This window comes from Lissotriton helveticus, chromosome 4_1, assembly GCF_964261635.1.
Source record: "Lissotriton helveticus chromosome 4_1, aLisHel1.1, whole genome shotgun sequence".
Lineage (NCBI taxonomy): Eukaryota > Metazoa > Chordata > Amphibia > Caudata > Salamandridae > Lissotriton > Lissotriton helveticus.
The window spans coordinates 247470934-247492185 of NC_136063.1; the positions used below are offsets into that span (position 1 = coordinate 247470934).

A 21252-nucleotide genomic window follows, 5' to 3' on the forward strand; every position below is an offset into this window, starting at 1 on the left:
GTTCAACACCTGGCAGGTCTCTGAACGCCAGGGCGGACGAACTCAGCCGTCGGTGCATGGTGGATCACGAATGGCGTCTGAACTCGGACGTGGTGCAAGGCCTCTTTCAGCAGTGGGGAGAGCCTTGGTTAGATCTATTCGCCACCGAAGAGAACGCGCAATTTCATCAGTTCGGCACGTTGGAATTTCCAAGGCGGCATTCGCTCGGCGAAGCTTTTCGTCGCGAGTGGAGTTGCGGTCTATTGTACGCCTTTCCGCCTATACCACTTCTGCCCAGAATGCTGAAGAAGATCAAGCGCGACAGGGCACAAGTCATCCTTGTGGCTCCGGACTGGGCACGAAGGTACTGGTATCCCGAGCTTCTCAGTATGTCAGTCGATCCCCCGGTTCGTCTGCCTCTTCAGGAGGACCTTCTGTCGCAGCAGCAGGGGACGGTCCTCCACCCGAACCTGTCCAGTCTCCACCTCCATGCTTGGAGATTGAGTGGCGACAATTGAGGCCATTTGACTTGCCTCCTAAAGTCTGTAGTGTCATTCTGGCAGCCAGGCGTCCCTCCACAAAATCGGTATACGCCTGCAGGTGGAATAAATTTGTGGCATGGTGCACAGCAAAGGCTGTGGATCCACTTTCTGCCACTCTTTCTGAGGTTCTTCTCATCCTTTTTTCTCTTGCCCAGCAGGGCTCTGCTCTGGGCACTATCAAGGGCTACCTTTCTGCCCTTTCAGCCTTTCTGAGGCTGCCTGATCAACCTTCTTTGTTCAAGTCTCCGATTGTAAATCGTTTTCTGAAGGGCATCACACACACGTTCCCTCCTGTTCCGTTTGTGATGCCTCAGTGCGACTTGAACCTTGTTCTTACATTTCTGATGTGCGCTCCCTTTGAGACACTTCACAACTGCCTTCTCCGCCTTCTTACTCTGAAGACTGCTTTCCTGGTTGCCATCACCTCTGCCAGGAGAGTGAGTGAGCTCCAGGCTCTTTCATCTAAACCCCCCTTCCTTTCTGTCCATCCGGACAAGGTTGTGTTGTGGACTAGGCCATTTTCCTGCCCAAGGTTGTCACGGCCTTCCACATAGGGCAGTCTATCACCTTGCCTACCTTCTTTCCGCCACCGCATCTCTCTAAAGAGGAAGAGCGGCTCCACCGTCTGGACCCAAAACGTGCGCTCTCTTTCTATCTGGATCGCACAAGTCAGTTCTGGTTGGATGACCAACTCTTTGTTGGTTACGTGGGCGCTAAGAAGGGAAAGGCGGTGCATAAGCGGGCCATCTCTCGGTGGATCATCTTGTGTATCCAGGCATGTTACTCCTTGGCTAAAAAGGAGCCCCCTGTTGGATTGCGGGCTCATTCCACTCGGGCCGGGGAGTGCCCTTGCAGGACATTTTCCGGGCAGCTACGTGGGCTTCGCTGCACACGTTTGCAAGACACTATTGCCTGGACAGTCAAGTCCGGAGGGATGGCTTCTTTGGCCGTTCCGTCCTCCAGGTATTTCTGGTGTGATTATTGGTTCGCAGACCCACCACCGGGGTTGGTATTGCTGGGGTATATATTCTAAGGTAAGGAATCTATCACTAACGTGTCTCTTTCAGATGCACAAGTTACTACTTGTGTAACAATATATCTGTAAGAGACATTAGTTAGTGATAGATTCCTTACTGACCCACCCATCCTCCCCGTTCTGCGATCCAATATCTAGGGTTAAGGACATCCCCTTTCAGGGCCCTATTTTCAATTGCACCAGTGTTGGTTTTTAACATGGCTCGGCGCTTCTGGCGCGGAAAAGCTGTGTCTAAGAACTGACGTCTGCACGCGGAGGCAGCATCTAAGTACTCCGACGACGTCATGACGGCGCCCACGACGCCCACGACGGACGTGGAGCCGCAGACGACGCCTACCGACACGCAAGGGTACTGCTACGCAAAAAATTCCGGATCCAGTCTGACGCCTGGGGATATTCTAAGGTAAGGAATCTATCACTAACTAATGTCTCTTACAGATATATCGTTACACAAGTAGTAACTTTTGCACTGTGGCGAGGCAACTCAAAACACACGCACCTTCAATTTGTGATGTTCCACAAAACATGCCTCCACTGTGGCACGGCAACACAAAAGATCTGGGTCGGCGTATGGGTGGTAGATGCCGAGCAGCACCTCTTTTTCCACAAAACCACCGTGAATCTATGGTGATACCTAAGCCACCACCCATGGTGCAATGCTCCAACGCCACCACCCATGGTGCAATGCTCCATCAGTCTTTAGGTCTCAGTGGAGAATAGACTAATAGTCTAGTCACTGCGGTAGCTCGAGTAGGAACACTGAACCGCGTGCACCTCCAGCATGGCAAGGGGGCCAGTGACCTCCTAGGCACACACTTGCACTCTCTACATTACACAATCATTATTATTTATCTCTGCACTGGTCCTGATGAAGCGCACTGGATCTACCTGACCACGCTAGTGCGAAACATGTCGACCTGAGCACACTCTATGTTACCCAGGGTACATTATTACCCATATTGTAACACACAACCTTTTGTTTTTTTAATATGACAGGGAAACCCATCTAGCACTAATAAAATTACTGCCCTTAGGTACCCCCTAGCCATTGTTATCCACTAGCACCATCACTGGGAGAAGGACCCTCTCTACATACCTGCACTCATCATACAGCTGTTCTCTGAAAAGATCTCTTATAAAGCGACCCAACGGGGGACCTGTAGGCCATTGCAGCGCCGGCCCAACGAGTAGCACTGCCCGTTGATGAAGCATGACATCCTCTGGGGTGTTTGAGGGCAGGAAAGAGACAATAAGTGTCTCCCCCCCCTTTTTTTGCTTGACTATGGGAAGGTCCAAGACCTAGCTTTTTCTTCCTTCTTTAGGATCTCTCACTTTACCCTTTACCTTATCTGAGTGTAAGCATGACTTCATAGTGCGCACTCCGATGGAACAGTGACCCCTCTACTTGGTTATAACATTAGGATTCGGAGCACGGGCACTGGACCTTAATTAGTTCCTGGTCCAACCCTCTCTTTTGTTCGATTGAGGCACCACAAAACACACTCACCTTTACTGTGTGATGCTTCAAAAAATCACACCTTCACAGTGGCGAGGTAACACAAAACACAAGCGCCTTCAATTTGTGATGCTCGACAAAACACGACTTTACTTTGGTGCGGCTTCACAAAAACACCCCCACATAGAAAAACCATCCAATAGGTCACCATTATCACCATTATCACTGGTTGATGCCAAAACAAGAAACTTGCTTTGTGGGAGTTAAAGTTCTGACAATGTCGTTGCCCACTGGGTTAAAGTGTACACACGTTTCTCTAATTTAGTCACCAAAAGCTGTGTTAGCAGAAATATTCCGCTTTCCAAAAACCGGGACATGTTTTTAAAACTAGAAAAAGTGTTTGAACAGTCCTCAGAAAACCAGGACTGTCCGGGGAAATCCGTGATGTTTGGTCACCCTACATAAAAGGCTGCCCAAAAGGAAAATTTTAATCAATATATGGATTGAAATAAAGCTTTTCAATTCCACTATTTTAATTCTAAGCGGTACCAACAAAGTCACTTATACCAGTGGATAAAGACATGCCCTCGCGGGTTACTCAATATAAGCCACCTCATAAGGGGTGCCAAAGCAAGAATGCATTATGTCACAGTGAACGGGGTAACAAGGTACAAACCCATGTAAAGCTCCAGAAAAATAGGTCCTATCTTGAGCACACCAACATGTATGCGAGAAGAAACTTGTAGATATCGGTTCCTTTTGCAGCTGCTTGTCTTCGAGCACTTAAAAAATAGGCCTGATTTTAGAGCAATATATCAAATTCAATTACACAAAATATTCCTACCTAGTTATGCCATCAAGCACCGTACAAATGATGTACTTTCACATTGAACATATTTCCATTCATTGCTACAAGTCAGGAGTTGGCACCTTAGACAATGTAGGCCGGCACTTCATAGACTTCAAATGCTTGAATCTAAGTCTGTCTGCTATTTTGTCCTTAATTTCCTAAAATGTATTATGAAGCACAGGAAAAGTCTATAGTAATCATTGTGCAAACAGTATTGTTTAATCACCCCTTGAGGAAATGAAATGAACTGAGAAACTTACTTGTTAAAGTTTGTGTATGAATCTCCATCTAGGCTCACAAAATGTAAATTGTATTTTTTTTTCTTTTTTTTTAATTCCGCTCTTTTATTATTTGTTTTTCTTATGTGTTTCTTTTATGGTTTTCACTTGTGAAAAAAACCGAATAAAGAAGTTTATATATACAAGTCAGTTCTCCCTGCAACAACAAAAATGTAACCAGTAACACAATTCTTTGTCTCCATGTCAGTATCTTTGGCACAAGAGTCAGTGCTTAATTTGTGGAAAAATTCTATGAGCCAAGGCCATTGTTGGAAGTTCACTGCACCCTCCACCAACCATACCCTGCCAGCACTGTTAGTGGCAGTACTAGCATAACACCTAACCATCGCAATCCTGTGACAATTCAGTCTATTTCAGGCCACATAAAGCTATAATAACGGCATGAGAGGCTAGCATTATTAGTCATTTTCAATGTATATTGACTTAATAAACACAGTTGTTGTGCTCATCTCAACATGAAAGAGACAGCGCCACCATGAGGTGGATTGTCATTAGAGCCAGCGCTGACAATTAACGACCAGTGCCGAGCACCAGAAACCACAGACACAAATTAAGCACAACAGGAGAATGAGGGTATGCACTGGCAATTCACTCTTTATAGCGCACCAACCATGCAGCAGCTGCAGTTCAGGACTTAAGCATCACAGTTACAATGTACATGTAGCAGGTGCACAATAATAGCATAACACATGGGATTCTGCAATCCCTGTATAAAAACATGTCTTTAATTTCTTTATTATCGGCAAAATGTGAGGCCTTGAATCACTGATTATTCAGAAAAGATATCAGAATTCAATTGTAATACCAGTTGATTTCTGACATCACAATGCTACTGCCACAGCCAGCAACCAGAGGAAAGGCCGGTCAGGTCACAGAGCACAATTAATGCAGCAGTTTAAAGAAAAAAAAACGTTGCTTTTCTTTCTTCTACTGTGTTTTTTTAGCATACAGTGACAAACATGTCTAGTGTTTGCTCTCCTAAATATAGATATGTTAAAATTCTTCTGCAAGTTTCTGAACATTCTGAGATTCTGCGCTTTTTTATAAAAAAATCTAACATGGGAATTATTTGTCAGTTACTAAACAGAATATCATTCCCGAGCAAAGGACAAATTGACATTCACAGTTAGAACATATCAAGCTATCAGTCCAATAAAGTTTCAATTTCAAAATATTCTCAAAAGTTGTCTACTTTACTTTCTTGTCTCCTTTATTATTATCATATTTGTAGATGTCATACACATAACTTCTTCGTCTTAAATTGGTATAGATGACATCACCAAATGTAGCCAATAGCCGACACATGTTTCGTCTCGGGGCAAATCACCCGACGACTTCCTCAGGGCTAGCACAAGTCTCAGTAGATAAGTTCACCACATTCCAGGTAAGACCTGTGTGTGGTCCCAAATACCATGGGTCTAAAATAGTATATTTAATATGCGATACATATCCTTCAGCGTTCTGACATATCACGTGAATAGAATCTCAATCGGACAGTAAGTCTGGTCCGGATAAGTGTAGATAGAATGAGTTTCATGTGAAGGAGAGTACTCCTGCCGTCATCCTCGGTCTATAAATCGGTGAACCCTGGAGCAACCCTGAAGATACTTGGTTTTGTTATTACTTGAATATTGGTGATGCGCAGAGTGTAACCTAGCCATGCTTCTACGTTGATCATTTGTCAGTTAGTTTTCATAATCCTGAATATAAATCCCCTGTCCAAATATTGACAGATAGAATTAAACCATTGATGTAAACATACATCAAATTATCAATTAAAAAAACAGGTGTACACAATATTTAAATTAAGAAAAAATATCTATATTCCATACATGTGAGGAAGGGGTGCACAATAAAAAGAATCCAGAACACACCATAACCTTGTCCACAATCAAATTGAAAATCATTATTAAACACACATAGGTCTTAGTATGTAGAGTCCAACCTCTTTTAAATTTCAGATTGTCATGACTGAATGATTTAAGGGTGAAAATTCAGTGATTCAATAGAAAGAAGTGGAGTTGGCGCCGAGATTTTCTGTAGTACGTGAGACCATTCTCCGGAACTAGACAATTAAATGGCAACGGATGGTTTAGAGTTAGAGTGTTAACAAAAGCTTTTTATTTGTCAATGCCAAATCCACTTCTTGCCATTGAATCACTGGATCTTCACCCATAAATCATTCAGTCTTCATGGCGGACAATCTCTCATTTAAAAGAGAGTGGACTCCACATACAATGACCTAAGTGTTTTTAATATTGATTTTCAATTTGATTCATATGGACAAGGTTGATGTGTGTTTTGGATTCATTTTCTTGTGCACCCTTTCATTACATGCATGGAATACAGAGATTTTTTCGATTTTTGCGATCTACCCTACCGTGGGCTCCAGTTGTGTTACAGGTAAGTAATATTTTCGTTAGTCGTCAATGAAGTTATAAACTCATACACATTTGCTGGGCTTATTCATGGTACGAGTGATTGTTGGATGTGGCCCTCTCTACAGGATCACCCCCATACCTTTTGCCAACAACCCTCCTGTTCTCTGAAATTCGTTGTTGTTGTTGGCATGAGGACTATGCAAACATTACCACTGCTGACTGGTGCTAAAGGACTTGTGCTCTACTCTTCAAACTTAGTAAAATTAGCTTACACTCAATTGCCACATCTAATTACTTATAAGTCCCTACTATATGGTACTACATGTATGATAGACCTGTAAATTAAATACTGCTAACAAGCCTGCAGCACTTATTGCGCCATCCACTAAAGAAGCCCTTTAAAACATGTCTGAAGCCTGCCATTGCAGCCTGTAGTGCATTTTTAAAACTCTCACTTCGACCTGCCAATATAAGCCTTTTTCCAGCCCTAAATCTCCCTTCTTAATATTCATAATCCCCCCTCCCCCCTGGTACGCTCTATACAGCCTATAGGGTAGTGTGCATTACATTCAAAAGTTAGGATGTGTTTTTAAGTTTTACATGTCCTGGTATTGAAAAACTCCCAAATTAGTTTTCACTACTGTGAGGCCTACCTCTCCCTTATGATTATATTGAGTTACCTTATCTCATCGGGAGCAGATACAAATGTCATGTTTGATGTCAAGGTATTTGTAATTTAAAATCCTCCACAGTGGTGAAGTCATATTTTTAAGTCACAAATCTGGAAATGCAACTTTGAGAAAGTTGCCATTTTCTTGTCCTAACCATTTGGTGCCTGTAGCCTGTGTCCTGGATCACATGACTGTGAATAACATGTGAGTCGGCCTTTCTGTATTCCTGTTAGCAATGGAAGGTCACTCATGTTATTGCCTCCTACAGACTCATTAACACACAGAATGCTGCAAGGGATTGCTATTAGAGGGCTACCATTACCCTAACCTAACCCTTCATCTTTAGGTGATTAACCACTTTAGACCCCCCCCCCCACCCCAAGTGTTGCCCGTTGAGCCCTGGACTCTTGGTTTTGGTGTTGGAGGTGCTGCTCCTGATTAATCGTAAAAGTTGGGACTTTGAAACACTAAAAAGTGGCCTGGAAACTGACAGAAAACCAGGACCTACCTGCCTTCCAATCCCTCCAAGGTGCATCTCCCCTGCAGCAAATCCTGATCAGCTGGACATCTGAGCAACGATATCCAACCTTGTTGAGCCCTCTTCCAAAAAAGTTGTCTTAAGTCCAAAGGAAAAAATCTTCACTAGGCTCTAAAACTACAGTCTCCCCATTGATTATGATGCACTCCTCAGCCTGAGAACCCAGCATCTCTCGTTGGGTGCTATTTTTCCCCAAGCATTGTCTAGCCCTCCCTGGCAACTACAACACCTCCTCAGACACCACTTGCTGCCTTGCCTTGGTGAACTCTACGTTCCTCTAGAATTTTTCACAGAATTTCTTCTAAGTACGAAGGTAAGTCGAGACCAGGCCAAACCACCTTGTGTAGCCATACCACACTCCATCCTGGTCAGTCTTTTGACTTTGCCCTGGCTTGTGCCATTAGATACCGGAGGTTGAAACTTTGATCTTTTAGGCGCTAGTTTTCATAAAAAACTTTAAACATTTATAACTCTGGTTCTATTGATTGGATTTAATTCATTTTGGTATCTTGTTATTTATTACATTTTGCAAAATTGGTGTGGCATTTTTCTGGTATTGTGTTTTCCCATTATTACTTTTTAAGTGCAACATAAATACTAAACTGTAGTTAACAAGTTAGAGCTGACTGCTTTTGTGCCAAGCTACCAGAGATTTACACACATGGTAACTTAGTGACTTTTGTCGTACACTTTGACAAAGATTGTGGTTGTTGCATGAGTAGGGTTTCACATCCATGAACCAATAACCCAATTTCTAAAAGTGGTTCTAGACATTTTAGGATGAACAATTTACTTCTTTTAAGCCAACTGAAGTCTACACTTTTCTACTATAAGCAGCGGAGATGTTTTATCAACAGCATGAGTCTAAATGAAACTTGGTGTTGATAGAAACAGACAAATAATTTGCAGTTTGAATTTGTAGTCTGTATATAATATGGGTGACGTTGATTTTTTTAGATGTTTGTACTGTATATAAGAAATTTAATAAGCCCTCTTTATGTTTTTTTCAGCACGTATGCTAGAGTTCCTCGTAAAATCAACGTTAGCAAAGACAAGGTATTTCTACATGAATGTATATTGGGGAGTGATGACCATTTCTTATAACTTTTATTAAACCAATTTCTCAAACATATGGCATCATGCCATTTTGCTTTTCTATTGGATTATTTGATTATTCTTATTAAGTATCAATTAGAACATGATTTTATTTATAGAGACCAAACACTTCTCAAGGTACTAGAGATGCTCATATTGTTTTTTTGTTCAGCAAACCTTGGGCCTCGTCGTAAATGGATTTAACCAATATGTCAGTCCTTGGGCTTGTCAAGATATTTAGTGGCCCATAGAATTTTAAAAAGGGACCCAACACTGGCTATTAGTTTTGCTGTCAGCAATTGTTTGCAAGCTGTTTGGCATAGGCGTAGTATAGTTCTAAAGGCGATAACATGTTGAAACACACTGTATACACATTTTTTACAATCACACTCACTGGATTACATATTTGCATATTTAGAATGTTTTTTGAAAAAATTGCGGAGGTTTTCAATCCCTTGACAATCACATTATTTGTATTTAATTCTTCAATTAATTCTGTATCGATCATTTGGAGGAATTAAATGTGTGCTCATTGAGATTTTATACTTACATGGATAGGGAAAAAATTTTAAACCGACTTGAGCATGAGCAATCCTATTTATTAACGTATTTATTTTTTAGGCATATTTTATTGTATTATTGTATGTACACTTTTATGGTTAATGACAACTGAAAAAAAGTATTCTATTACTAGATGCAGCCTTCCTACATGTTTCTTTTTAATGCCTTCTTTAACTGAAGCCCGTTTATTATACATGACATATACAAATACACTTTTTACTAATTCAAATGCATATTTTTTTTGTTCTTAATACATGCACTTTTTAACAGTTTAGCAAATCTCTGAATTTTCTATACAAATGACATTAGATAGAAGCAATAACATTCCATATAACAGAGATCGGTCGAAGCAGAACAAATAACAAGTGCAATTTGCAAATGTTCAGTGTGTGTACACTAGAAATCTTGTTATGTGTGGAATACACTGCATAACCATAGAGGACAAATACCGCATTCAGCCTACAGTACATGGCACATAGGTGTATGAAAGAAGCTTTCAAAACTGACCTCAATCTCATCTTCTTCGGTCTGAGGCCACCCTTGTGACCACCGCGCCTGCTAAGACCCCAGAAGCCTCTTCTAACATGTAAACATTTAAGAGTTACACGTTCTCCTCTCTTCAACTCTATTCCTACCTCATTATCTATTCCTAATGATTTCAGCTCGTGTAGTGTAGTGGCCAATATACAGTTATGATTGCCCTATACAATGTTTATGTTCAAAATTATGTGGTATCAAAAACACCTACAAGTAATGTTGTCTTACTGCTGATGACGAAACGATTTCCATGAGAAACCAAAGACCTCTAAAATAACGACTGCAAAAATAAAGACTCGAAAATGTGCCTTAAAACTAAAAAACAATAGAAATTATAAAACCAAGCAAACTCGTATACTAACGAATTTGCTTGGTTAAATTACTCATTTGACTTCAGAAGTAGCATATTTGAGTACAAATGCTGGTGGCGGAATAAGGGGACACCAGTGTGTGTGTGTTGGTAAATAATTTTGCATTTGAACCTACTTCTCTTTAGTATTTAATTTCATATAGTACTGCGAAACCTAATTGAAACAATCATCTGTTTTTTGTATTCTTTTTGAATTTTCGAACAGTGCAAAGTATTTTGCTACAGTGGAACTGTATTTATTTTTATATAACAATACTCAATACCTGCAACACCTCAGCAGGGCTTTTTATTTCTCTGTTCAATCCCGTTAACTTACAAAAAACACTTTGCACTGCCTATGCACTGACCCTCCTGTGTTTCAGCAGTAGACAGCGAATGAAATTACTTTACAAGATCATGGGAGCCGGCACCATAGATAGTAGCATATCCAAATAAAAATTATTATCAAAGTAATTTGTATCCTTCTCCTGGGCTAAACATAATAAATTCCTCTCAAGACTGAAGGTCGCAGGAGGTTATTAAATATGTTGTGCTACAAAACGTTCAACCTGATTCTTAGCTTAGTTCATTATTCTCCACAACCTCAAAAATCACACACTTTGGTACCACAAAACAGTTCTGCCTCCACAGTCATCATTTTAGCTATATAGACCATATCACATACAATGTCTGTGTGTGTTTCTTTTAAGGTAACGTGACTTAAAATGTAACTCTGTAATATATATTTATATATCATTATAGATTTATGGCTCTTTTTTTTGCAGATATTAATCTTTAATCCCACATTCATGAACTATGTTGACTTCAACTGGATGGAAAAACATGGCGAGTATCCCTCCACTGGAATTATGTGCATAATATTTGCACTCCATGTTTGTGATCAGGTACAATTTTGTGAATTATTCTGGCGAATTACATTACATTATATGTGCGGAAACAGTATGTATAAGCAGTGATTAAAACAAAGCCTAGTTTGCAGTATGACCTTGTAATAAATTCACATACTGCGCACGACAAGGAAAGCAGCGTTTAGATGAGGTGTGAAAATAGAAAGGTAGCCCCCAGAGAACACACCTTTAGAAATGATTGCAAATTAAGGGTCATATGTACAATGAAATGGCGTAGTGCGGAGCTGTGACAAATTTGGCAGCGCTGTACTTTGACATTTCCAAAATACAGGGATGCACCATATTTACAACGATACCCCCGTGTTTTCCCTAGCACTGGTGCTAAAATTAGCTGCCTAGTGCCAACATATGCACCTTTGCAGCATAGTGCAAGAGTGCCTGCATTGCAGAGAATGATTGTTTATGTCCAGGAAGAGCACATAAACAATCAATAATGGTGATTTGTTACATCTATGTGTGCTGCATTCTGCAGCACACATAGAAGTAGCAAATCGTCAATATTTAGTGATAATTTATGTGTAGAAAGGGACACCTTCCTGCACTTAAACAGTCATTCATGGTGTTTTGTTCATTCTGTGTGTGCTGCAGACTGCAGGACCCATAAAAAAAGCAAAAACCAGGAGATCTAAAAGTATTTCTCATCATTTTGCCATTCTAACGCCTGCTCTTGTATGGCGTTAGTTTTTGTTATGCCTCAGATTTACAGACCCTTGTAAATCTGGTGTTGTGGTGGAATGCCCACAGCAACACCCATTACTCGCCCCTTTTATGCAGATACCTGTGTGAAAGGGTACCATATTAAAAGCGGCATTAAGCCACAAACAGTGGCTTAAAGCCACTTTGTAAATAGAGAGTAGGGCATTACGCGACTGGAACTTCAGTAAAAGTGACATTTCTGTGGTCAATGTCTTTGTAAAATGCAGCTAGCTGTGGGAACCGTTCATAGATCTGACCTACTTGTTACTTCTCCAAAATATTGAGAAGCAGTCCAATCATGCCATTTATTTAGAGAGCGGCCAGGAAACTGACACAGTGGCTTGGTGTTTGAGTGTGCAGTTGGCTCCTAAAGTGCACTAATCTGAGAAAACTTGACTTAAGTTCTTAAGCAGCATGGTGATAATGAAAAGCCTTCATGCCTGGAAGATGTGAGTTCCTAAGCTTTTGGTCCAGATCTGAGAAGCATCAATCTTTGTGAACATAGAGGGCTTTTAATGATGCTGACAAGCTATGATCATCAGCAGACAGAGCTCTACTTGTGAGATCTCTGTGGAATCTCTGGCACTGATAGGCTGTCACTTTCTTGAGATCCATCATAAAGATTTTTGATAGCTAGAACCATGATTATTACATGAGGTTCTAGACCACATTAGATTCTTCTTTCCATAGGCAAAAGTATTGAAGACATTTTCGTCAATTGAAAGGCTGGATTTATGTTTATTAGAAATTAGACGGAAAATACTGTGGTCACCAGATCAAAATTGTAGTTTGAAAAAGTGACTGATAATATTGTAGAGATAATACTCTTTTCAGCCTAATGTACATAGTTTGCTGCTAAGTTGTGGGTCCCTGTAGGTCCTTTTCTCCGGCAGTTATTGTAAGACTGAATCTGACCCTTCCCTTGTAGTGGAGAGTTTGCTACATGCATTTTCCTTACTTGGTGAAGTGCAAGTTTGGTGAAATAGGGAGGGCTGTTCATTTTTTATGGTGGCACTCAACAAAGAGCAATCTGTTGACTTTGCAAAAATTAAACGTGCATGATCATGAGGCCATGTCTTTGCAGTGGTCTTTGCCAGTAGATAGAATAGGCTTCCTCCATCAATAAACTATCTGGAAAATCACTTGTGATTTGGCAAACTCCTGAAAACGTTCTTTCTTTGGCTCATAGTGTCCTTACTTTTCTCCTTGCTTTGTGTTCTTTAGTGCCTGGATGTCCTATCCTTTGGAAGACATCACTGTATAGATCTGATGTTCATCCATGCTGAAACAGCTAACATTTAGTGAAATTTACTGCATGGTCAAGTCGGTGATGTGCAATTTCTGTGCTGTTTTCCGAATGTATCTAGACTTATTTTATGATCTCTGATGCATAGTTTTAATGCTCATTTTTCCTAGGGATAATCCTGCCAACAGTACATAAATCATGCTCCTTATAAAATTCTAATGTCTATGCATAAGGATTGTGAAAATGTAAGAACCTTCAATAGAAGACTCTTTGAGTAGTACATTAAGCTCACGGCTTTTGGATTCAAATCCTTTCTCTCGGTGGAATTCCATGTATTTATGTTGTAAATCTCACTCACATATATTGTACTTATGTAGCTGTTCACATTCTTTACTAAAAATATAAAATGGTTAGACCACCAACATAAAAGGTCTTAAGGTTGGCGGTAACAGTATCGCGGGAGCTAGCAGCAGCACAAGTCAGATACATAATGTATGTAACACAAATAACGATGTAACAAGAGTGCAAAATGTGGGTGTTGACAAAAAACATAAAAGCAATAAATAAAGTTTGGAAAATAAATCTATTAAAAATAGTAGAGGTTGGTTGCCTTTCCTATGTCAAAATATATGTTGGGGATGCTGAGCTGTGGTCGGTGGGACAGACATTGGCTGGTGCAGTATTGACTTCTTTTTGGCGAATACCGGGGCCATCCTGGTCTGGTACTTTTCTATGGTGCTTTGTTTATGACTCGACTGTATGTTTGTTGGGGTTCGGGGCCTGTACTATGGGCTGCCTCCTCCTGTTGGGACTGGGGGGGTGGTTCAGGGAGTGTGTCTGGTTAGTTCGGGGGGGGACTAGTTGGGATCCCTTGGTATGGCTGGCTTTGGGCGCTGTGTTTTGGGCCTGAAGTACCGTATACCGCGACAGATACTTCATCGTTCATTGAGGTATGGGGGTGGGGGTGGGGGGTCTTGGGGTGTTTGGTTGCTTGTGGGTTGGGCCGGGGTTAGTGGGGTAGTGGGGTTTAGGGCTGTGTTCTTGGGGGTGCACGTGTTTCTTATGATGTTGGCAACCGGGGTGTTGTGGGCCGGGGTCGGGTATTGGGGTGGGCGGGAACTGGCTCATCGTGACAATGGCTGAAGCTCCACGGCTCGTGTCTCCTGGCACTTCCATGCGTGTACTGAGCTGGAACGTCCGGGGGCTCCTAGACAAGATCAAACGGGGGGCTGTGCTTCGCTGGGCGAAAAGGGACTTGGCAGATGTGCTCTTTCTTCAGGAAACACACATGTTGGGTACTAAGGCACTGAGTCTGCAGAGGTTTGGCTTCCACCAGGTGTTTCATGCTGGCTTCACTAGGGGGTCGAGGGGCGTGGCCATTCTTGTTCACAGACGGCTGGCTTATACTCATGAGCGTCAATGGCTTGATCCTCAGGGCCGGTTTGTGTTTGTGCAGGGTAGGGTTGGTGTGGAGCCTGTGGTGTTCGGTTGTGTGTATGCCCCTCCCCCGCTGCAGTGGGCCCTTGCGGAGCGACTGTTTGCCTTATGGGCCGAGCTTCCCCGTTCCCTGGCTGTGATTGGAGGCGACTGGAATGATGTAGTGGACATGACCTTAGACAGACAGAGGGGACGAGGGGCCGAGACTGTAGCCTCCCCTACTCGGCTGAGTGCCATGATCGATGGTCTTGGATGGGTGGATGTGTGGAGACATTTGCATGCGGGGAGGCGGGAATACACGTATGTCTCTGCTGTGCATGGCTCTCTCTCGCGCCTCGATTGTGTGTTTGTACCGGGGGCCTTCCTTGACAGGGTGCAGGGGGCGGCGATCCGGCCTCGCGGGCTCTCGGACCACTCCCCTGTGGCGGTGCAGATAGATCTCTGTAAGGCGCGCCAGCCGTTTCGGTGGCGGATGTCTACGTGGCACCTGCAGCGACCAGATTACTCCCAGCATCTGCGCGGTGCAATCGCCCACTACTGGCAGGACAACCTTACGGTGGGGATGGATGCAATCACAGTGTGGGAGGCCATGAAGCCCGCCTTGAGGGGTGTGGATATAGCCTGGTGCGCAACGGCTCGTCGGACTCGCCAAAACAGTATTACTGCTGCCGTGGTGCAGGTGGAGGCGCTGGAGGCGCGGCACAGGGTGGCGGCCGATGATGTGACACTGCGGCTGCTTTTACAGGCGCAACAGTCTTACTCCTCGGTCTTATTAGATGAGGCACGCCAGGCGTGGCTGGCTACGCGTAGTAGGGTATATCAGTGGGGTGACAAGTCTTGCACCATGCTCCATAGGCTTTGTCAGCAGACTTTGCAGCCAATCACCTTGCCGGGGCTTGTTGACGACGCAGGAGTGGCGATTACAGACCCCGTGATCCTTGCGGCGAGCTTTGCGCGCCATTATGAACATCAGTATGCCCCCCGGGAGAGCCTTTCCTCTGATGGCATTGAGGAATACCTCGCAGCGGTCCATCCGCGGGCGGTCTCCGATGATGTGCGTGACGCTCTGGAGCTCCCCCTGACGGCGGAGGAATTAGGCGACGCACTGGGTCAACTAAACGCGGGTAAGGCACCGGGGCCGAGCGGGTTCCCCAGCGAATTCTATCGGAAATTCCACCTGCAGCTTGGGCCACATTACAGGCGGGCGTTGGAACTGGCGCGGGAGCGTGGCACCCTCCCCCCAGACTGGCGACATGCCGAAATTGTGGTCTTTCAAAAGCCGGGCAGACCCCCCGAGCGCCATGAGTCGTACCGTTCCATCTCCCTTATTAATTTTGAAGCCAAGCTCCTGGCCAAGGCGCTTGCAAACCGCCTCCTCCCGCATATCTCAACCCTTGTCCACCCGGATCAGGCGGGCTTTATGCCACACCGGGCGACGCGGCACAACATTCGGCGGGCTCAGGCCGCGCTGGACGCGATCGGGACCACCGGGGATCAAGCGGCGCTGTTGTTGGCAGACATTGATAGCGCCTTTGACTCGGTCAGCTGGACCTATCTTTTCGCCCTCCTACCACTACTGAACTTGGGACCGGTTTTTGTCTCCTATGTAAAACTGCTCTATATGGATGTCACCGCTTCGGTACGTGTTTCTGGGGCGGTCTCCACGCGGTTTCCTGTGGCCAGGGGCACCCGACAGGGATGTCCCCTCTCCCCGTACCTCTTCGCGCTGGCTATGGAACCTATGGCCGCCCGGGTGCCCCAGGACGCGCTTTATCGGGGCTTTGTATGGGGGGCGGACCACTCGTACCGCGTTGCCTTATATGCGGATGATGTGCTCTTCTTTATGACTGATTTGCATCGTACGGGCCCTCGCGTTCTTGAGATCATGCATGAGTTTGGTCTGGCGTCGGGGCTTTTTCTTAACCCACGCAAGTCGACCCTGTGGGTGCTGGGGAGTGACACGGTGCACTGCCCGTGGGCTGCGTCCCTTCAGGTGGTGGTTGAGGGCATGAAATACTTGGGCGTCTTCCTCTCGGCCTCGGCCGCGGTGGCGTGGGATCGGAACATTCGGCCGGTGTGGGATAGGGTCCAGATTGACGTTAAGGCCTGGACACGTATGCCCCTTAACATCTATGGTCGGTCGGCAATTTTTAAGATGGTCGCCCTGCCTCGGCTCCTCTACCAACTGCAGAATCATCCATATAGAATCGACCCACAATGGTTCCGGAGTGTCAACTCGGTGCTGGGTAGGTTTTTGTGGGCCGGGGGCGCCTCTCGGGTCGCGCTACGTACCTGCTTTCTCTCTACATACTGTGGCGGCTTGGCGTCCACGGACCTCCTGTCTTATTACCAGGCCTCCCACCTCCTCGTGCTCAATGAGTGGTGGTATGGGGACCGTAGTGATCCGGCTTATGCTCTGGAGCACTCGTTGATGGGCGGTGCCACGCTCCACACATTGCTGTACTCGGCCAGACGGAGGAGGGTATTGCCGAGGGTCACTCAGGTGGTCTTTGCGGTCTGGCGGCAAGCTTTGCATCGTGTGGGGTGGTGGGGCAGACTGACGGCTGAGACGCCGTTGTGGCGTAATGGCCTGCTCCCGGCGCTGGCTTCCCTATCCGGGTTTGGCGGTTGGGACGCGATCGGGATTTCGTCCCTTGGTCACGTTCTCTCTGGTACTACGCTTAAGTCCTTTCAGGACCTTAGCTCTGAATTCAATATGCCTAAGTCCCAATTCTTCCGGTACCTCCAGTTCCGCCATGCCCTTGGCCCGAGTCTGGTGGGCTTGGAGCAACTCCCCGATTTCAGTCCCATCGAGGCTAAACTATTTATGGGTGACCTAGGCGACAAAAAGGTCTCTCAGATATATCGCTCCTTGGTTACACACTGTTCCCCCTCCCTCTCGTCGTTGAAGGCCTCCTGGGAGATTGATATTGGCCCCTTGGATGATGATGACTGGCGCGAGGCCCTTGAATCCCCCCGGGGAGCTGCTATAGCTGTCCGTCTTAGATTTATTCAGTTCAAATACCTCCACAGGGCCTACTATACTAGGGAACGGCTGTGGCGGGCGGGCCTTTTAGCCGCCCCGGAGTGTCTGAGGTGCCGTGATGAGAGAGGGACGCTTCTCCATACTGTGTGGTCCTGCGGGAGGCTGACCAGATTCTGGGCGGGGGTTTGGGACTGTCTTTCGGAGGTGCTGGGGTGGGACCTGCCCCGTACCCCTAGGCTGGGTCTCCTTCATATCCTGGAAAATGTTGGGGGTAACGCCTACAAACGTCACTTGCTGCTTTTGGGACTGGTGGTGGCCAAGCGGGATCTGGCCCAAGCCTGGAAAAGCGTTCGTGCCCCCCCACTTGGTGCATGGAAAGCGGGACTGGACTTCCTTATGGGCCTGGAATTACCTGTTTTTGAGGCCAGAGGGTGTCCCCGGAAACACTACAAAATTTGGAAAAGATGGGCGGACTACAGGGGTCTGCACCTCGACCCCCCCGCTGATCTTGATGATGTGTTGGCTCTGGATGTGGACCCCGTACCTTAGACTGTTGGCTGACTCCACCTTTGTTTTTCATCTTATGTTGCTACGCTGTGAACACGTGCACTGGGTTCGGGTGGGACAAGGGGTGGGTAGTAGGGGGGGGTGTTGCAGGGCGCTGTTGGGGTTGGGTGGTCTGGGAGGGGATTGGGGTATGTTTTCTATAACTCTGGGTTCACTGCTATGCCTTTTCAGTGTCTGTCGTTGGCAGTCTCCTCCTGACTGTGGAGGGCTGTATTGATTCATGCATGAACTCTTAATAAATACGGTTTTGAAAAAAAAAAAAATAAAAAAAAAAAATAGTAGAGGTTGGTGGTAACAGGATATCTGCCATCAAACAGCAGATGATCCATTCGCTTGCCTCTTGGATCCTCAGCCTCATTTGATGGTGCAGTAGGTGCTGTGATTTCGCCTGCAGAACCACAGCTTGTTCCTCTGTATGAATCACCCTATATGCTGCAATACACCCTGCTAAGAAGGTGCACAAAGAGCCTCCTTATTTAAGGTGACATATCCTTTTCCTTTCCTAAGATCACAATATGGAGCTATCGGGCAGGAGAAAATTAGCAATGTCTCCATGAACTAAAACAAACTCCCTGCTCATCAGGGAGACTGATCATTAATTCCTCCCACACCAAAAAAACTGAAAAATGCAAACCGAAACATCATCCAAACATGGCATGATGGAAAGTTCAGTACTGGAATTTTTCCCAAAGATACTCAAATCATGTCAGTGGGAACCCATTTGGCAAAAATAAGCCACCTACTCGGTGGCCATGTAAAGATTTGATGGGCAGGATGAGGTGGTGAAGGCACTGCACACAGGCCAAGTAAAATGGTTGCCTTTAAATGAGGACCTGTATTTAAATGAAACAATTGTTTGATTAGAGCTAGGCACTAATGTTCAGCTGTTTGTAGAAGCTTCAAAAAGATACTATTGGGTCTGCATAAAAGAACGATAAGCAGGTTTGAGATGGTAACAGACACTGGATTCTACCTATGTTTAAGAGATACAATTGTCCAGTCATGTTTTTTGTCTTCATTGTCGGTTTAGAAGCCTTGTTTTTAGGGCTCAGGCTCAGATATACTCACATTTGATGCAGTGCAAGGCAACAAGATAATTTGCTATGGTGCATCAACCGGTGGGAGGAGGAAAGTGCCATAAATAATAATATATATGGTACATTCCTGCTTTTTTTCTCCCATGGTGCAGAGTGGATGCCTAGCTCAGCACAGACACCCTTTCCCAATGGTGCAAGGGTGCCTACTTTACAGTCAGGATTCAGTGGCGGCTGATACATGTAAACAGTGGTGGGTGGGTGGAGGTGGTGCAGCGGGAGCAGAGGGGTCAGGGGTGAGCACGGTAGGGAGGGAGCGTGGAGGGGAGAGCATGAGTTTAAAAAAAACTTACCTGATGCTGTTTCTGCCACCTTGCTCTTCAGTTCTCCGATGCTTTCTGGGTCCCAGCAGTCCCTGGGCCAGCATCAGAAACTCCCTGTGCAATCCCTGCGCTGCTCTCAAGCATGAGATCAGTGTGGGGATTAGCCTGGGCAGGCTGCTCTGACACTCTGCTAAGGACAGAGAGTCTCTGCTGTTTCACCAGACCGGCTGTTCAATACAACCGGGTTGGAGAAAGCCAAGTCTGGCGAAACCTAAGTGGAGAAAACTAAGTGCACATGTGTTTCTGGCCAGCTTGAGACCGCCGGCCAAACACACATGCGCACATACAGTGCCAAAACCAGTCATTCTCCCTCCTTCGATGGCCCCGCTCCTCCCTGCACATAAGGGCAGAGACAGCAGGTGAAAAATAAAATGATAGTAAAATATCATTTTATTTCTCACTTGCTGGCTCTGAGCCAATGGGGCAACGCTCCTCTGCCATTGCGGTGGAGCCGCTGCTGCCAGGATTTTTTGTGTGCAGGAATGGACACCTTTCTTTGTGTGCTACAGAATGCAGCACAAGTAGAAGGTGGAAATAATGAGGAGAAAAAATATATTTCTCCTTGTTATGCCTCACCTGGGAAGTAGTAGAATTATGAAGGATTCCTAGGTTTACTAGTCTTAGTAACCTTGGGTGGATGCGTAGGAACAGCCACGATCCATCCATGGGACGCATTCTGCCTGCATAGTAATTCAAGGCAGTGACATGTGCTGCCTAGTTTTACACCAGATTTACTCTGCCACACAAGGTTGCTCTGCGTTGCATAGTAAACCTAACTTAAGTGCGTGCATTGCCTTCCATCGCCTTGCATGGGGTGAGTTGTTGAAAAGTTTCATCACTTCATCCATCACCTTGTTGTGTTTGCTAAGTTTGTCTCAAGTGGCCACGGGTACGCCCATGAGTGGTGATACCCCCAAACTGGTCCTAGGATGCTTGTTTCAGGTCCATGTAAGACCTGATCTGGCAGTTCGGGCTGGACTATTCCCATGAGGAGCAGGGCCAAAACTGATTTCATATGACTTGTTCCAAACTGGGGTGGCATAGTGTGCAAATAATGGATTAAACCCATATCTCTTGACTGGAGTTGAATGATTGAAAGGTGTCAGCACTCCACCCATCATCTTATTGTGCTTGCTAGGTACACTGGTTACAGCCATCTAGAGCAAAAGGTGGTCCACTCAGGTAAGAGAGAAGCGTCCTATGGCATACACTGGCTTCAGCAGATTGCATGAGCCCTGAACTGGCTCCATCAGCAATCGACAGACGAGCAACTCTATGGCATGCAGTGGATACAGGACGACATAATATACTCTCTCTAAAAAGTTATTTTAGGAGCAGTGATGATTAACACCCAGAGTGAATTCTGAGTCTACCCAGGAGAGAAAGATGGGTAAACCACAGGCATGTACTGAGTAGAGGCAGTCGGGCTTGCTCAGTCAAAAGGCTGTGATAGGGCTGAAAAGCTCACTAACAATCAAGACAATGCAAGACTAACAAATGCAGAAATTCACAAGTCAAGGAGGCTCTAGTGTCTTGTAAGTTAGCAATGATGGAACACTTTTGGCTCCTGATGGACTCCTTGGAGCTGTGACGTAGGTGTTAGAGCAGAATGCAATGAAAGCTGATTTAGAATGTTGATTTTGCAGTTACACGCAGAAGAACAATAAATAAATAAAAATA

At 45.0% G+C, this 21252-nt stretch overlaps 1 protein-coding gene across 2 annotated transcripts in view; it reads left to right on the forward strand.

Moving 5' to 3' along the window:
• The window catches only part of LOC144828499 (CMP-N-acetylneuraminate-beta-galactosamide-alpha-2,3-sialyltransferase 1-like), a 381835-nt gene that overhangs the window by 358450 nt on the left and 2133 nt on the right, over positions 1-21252 (forward strand). For both annotated transcript variants that reach the window (XM_078686722.1, XM_078686721.1), the window contains exons 5-6: positions 8763-8808; positions 11080-11199. In XM_078686722.1, coding sequence (XP_078542848.1) covers positions 8763-8808; positions 11080-11199 — 166 coding nt within the window. The remainder of the gene's footprint in view (positions 1-8762; positions 8809-11079; positions 11200-21252) is intronic.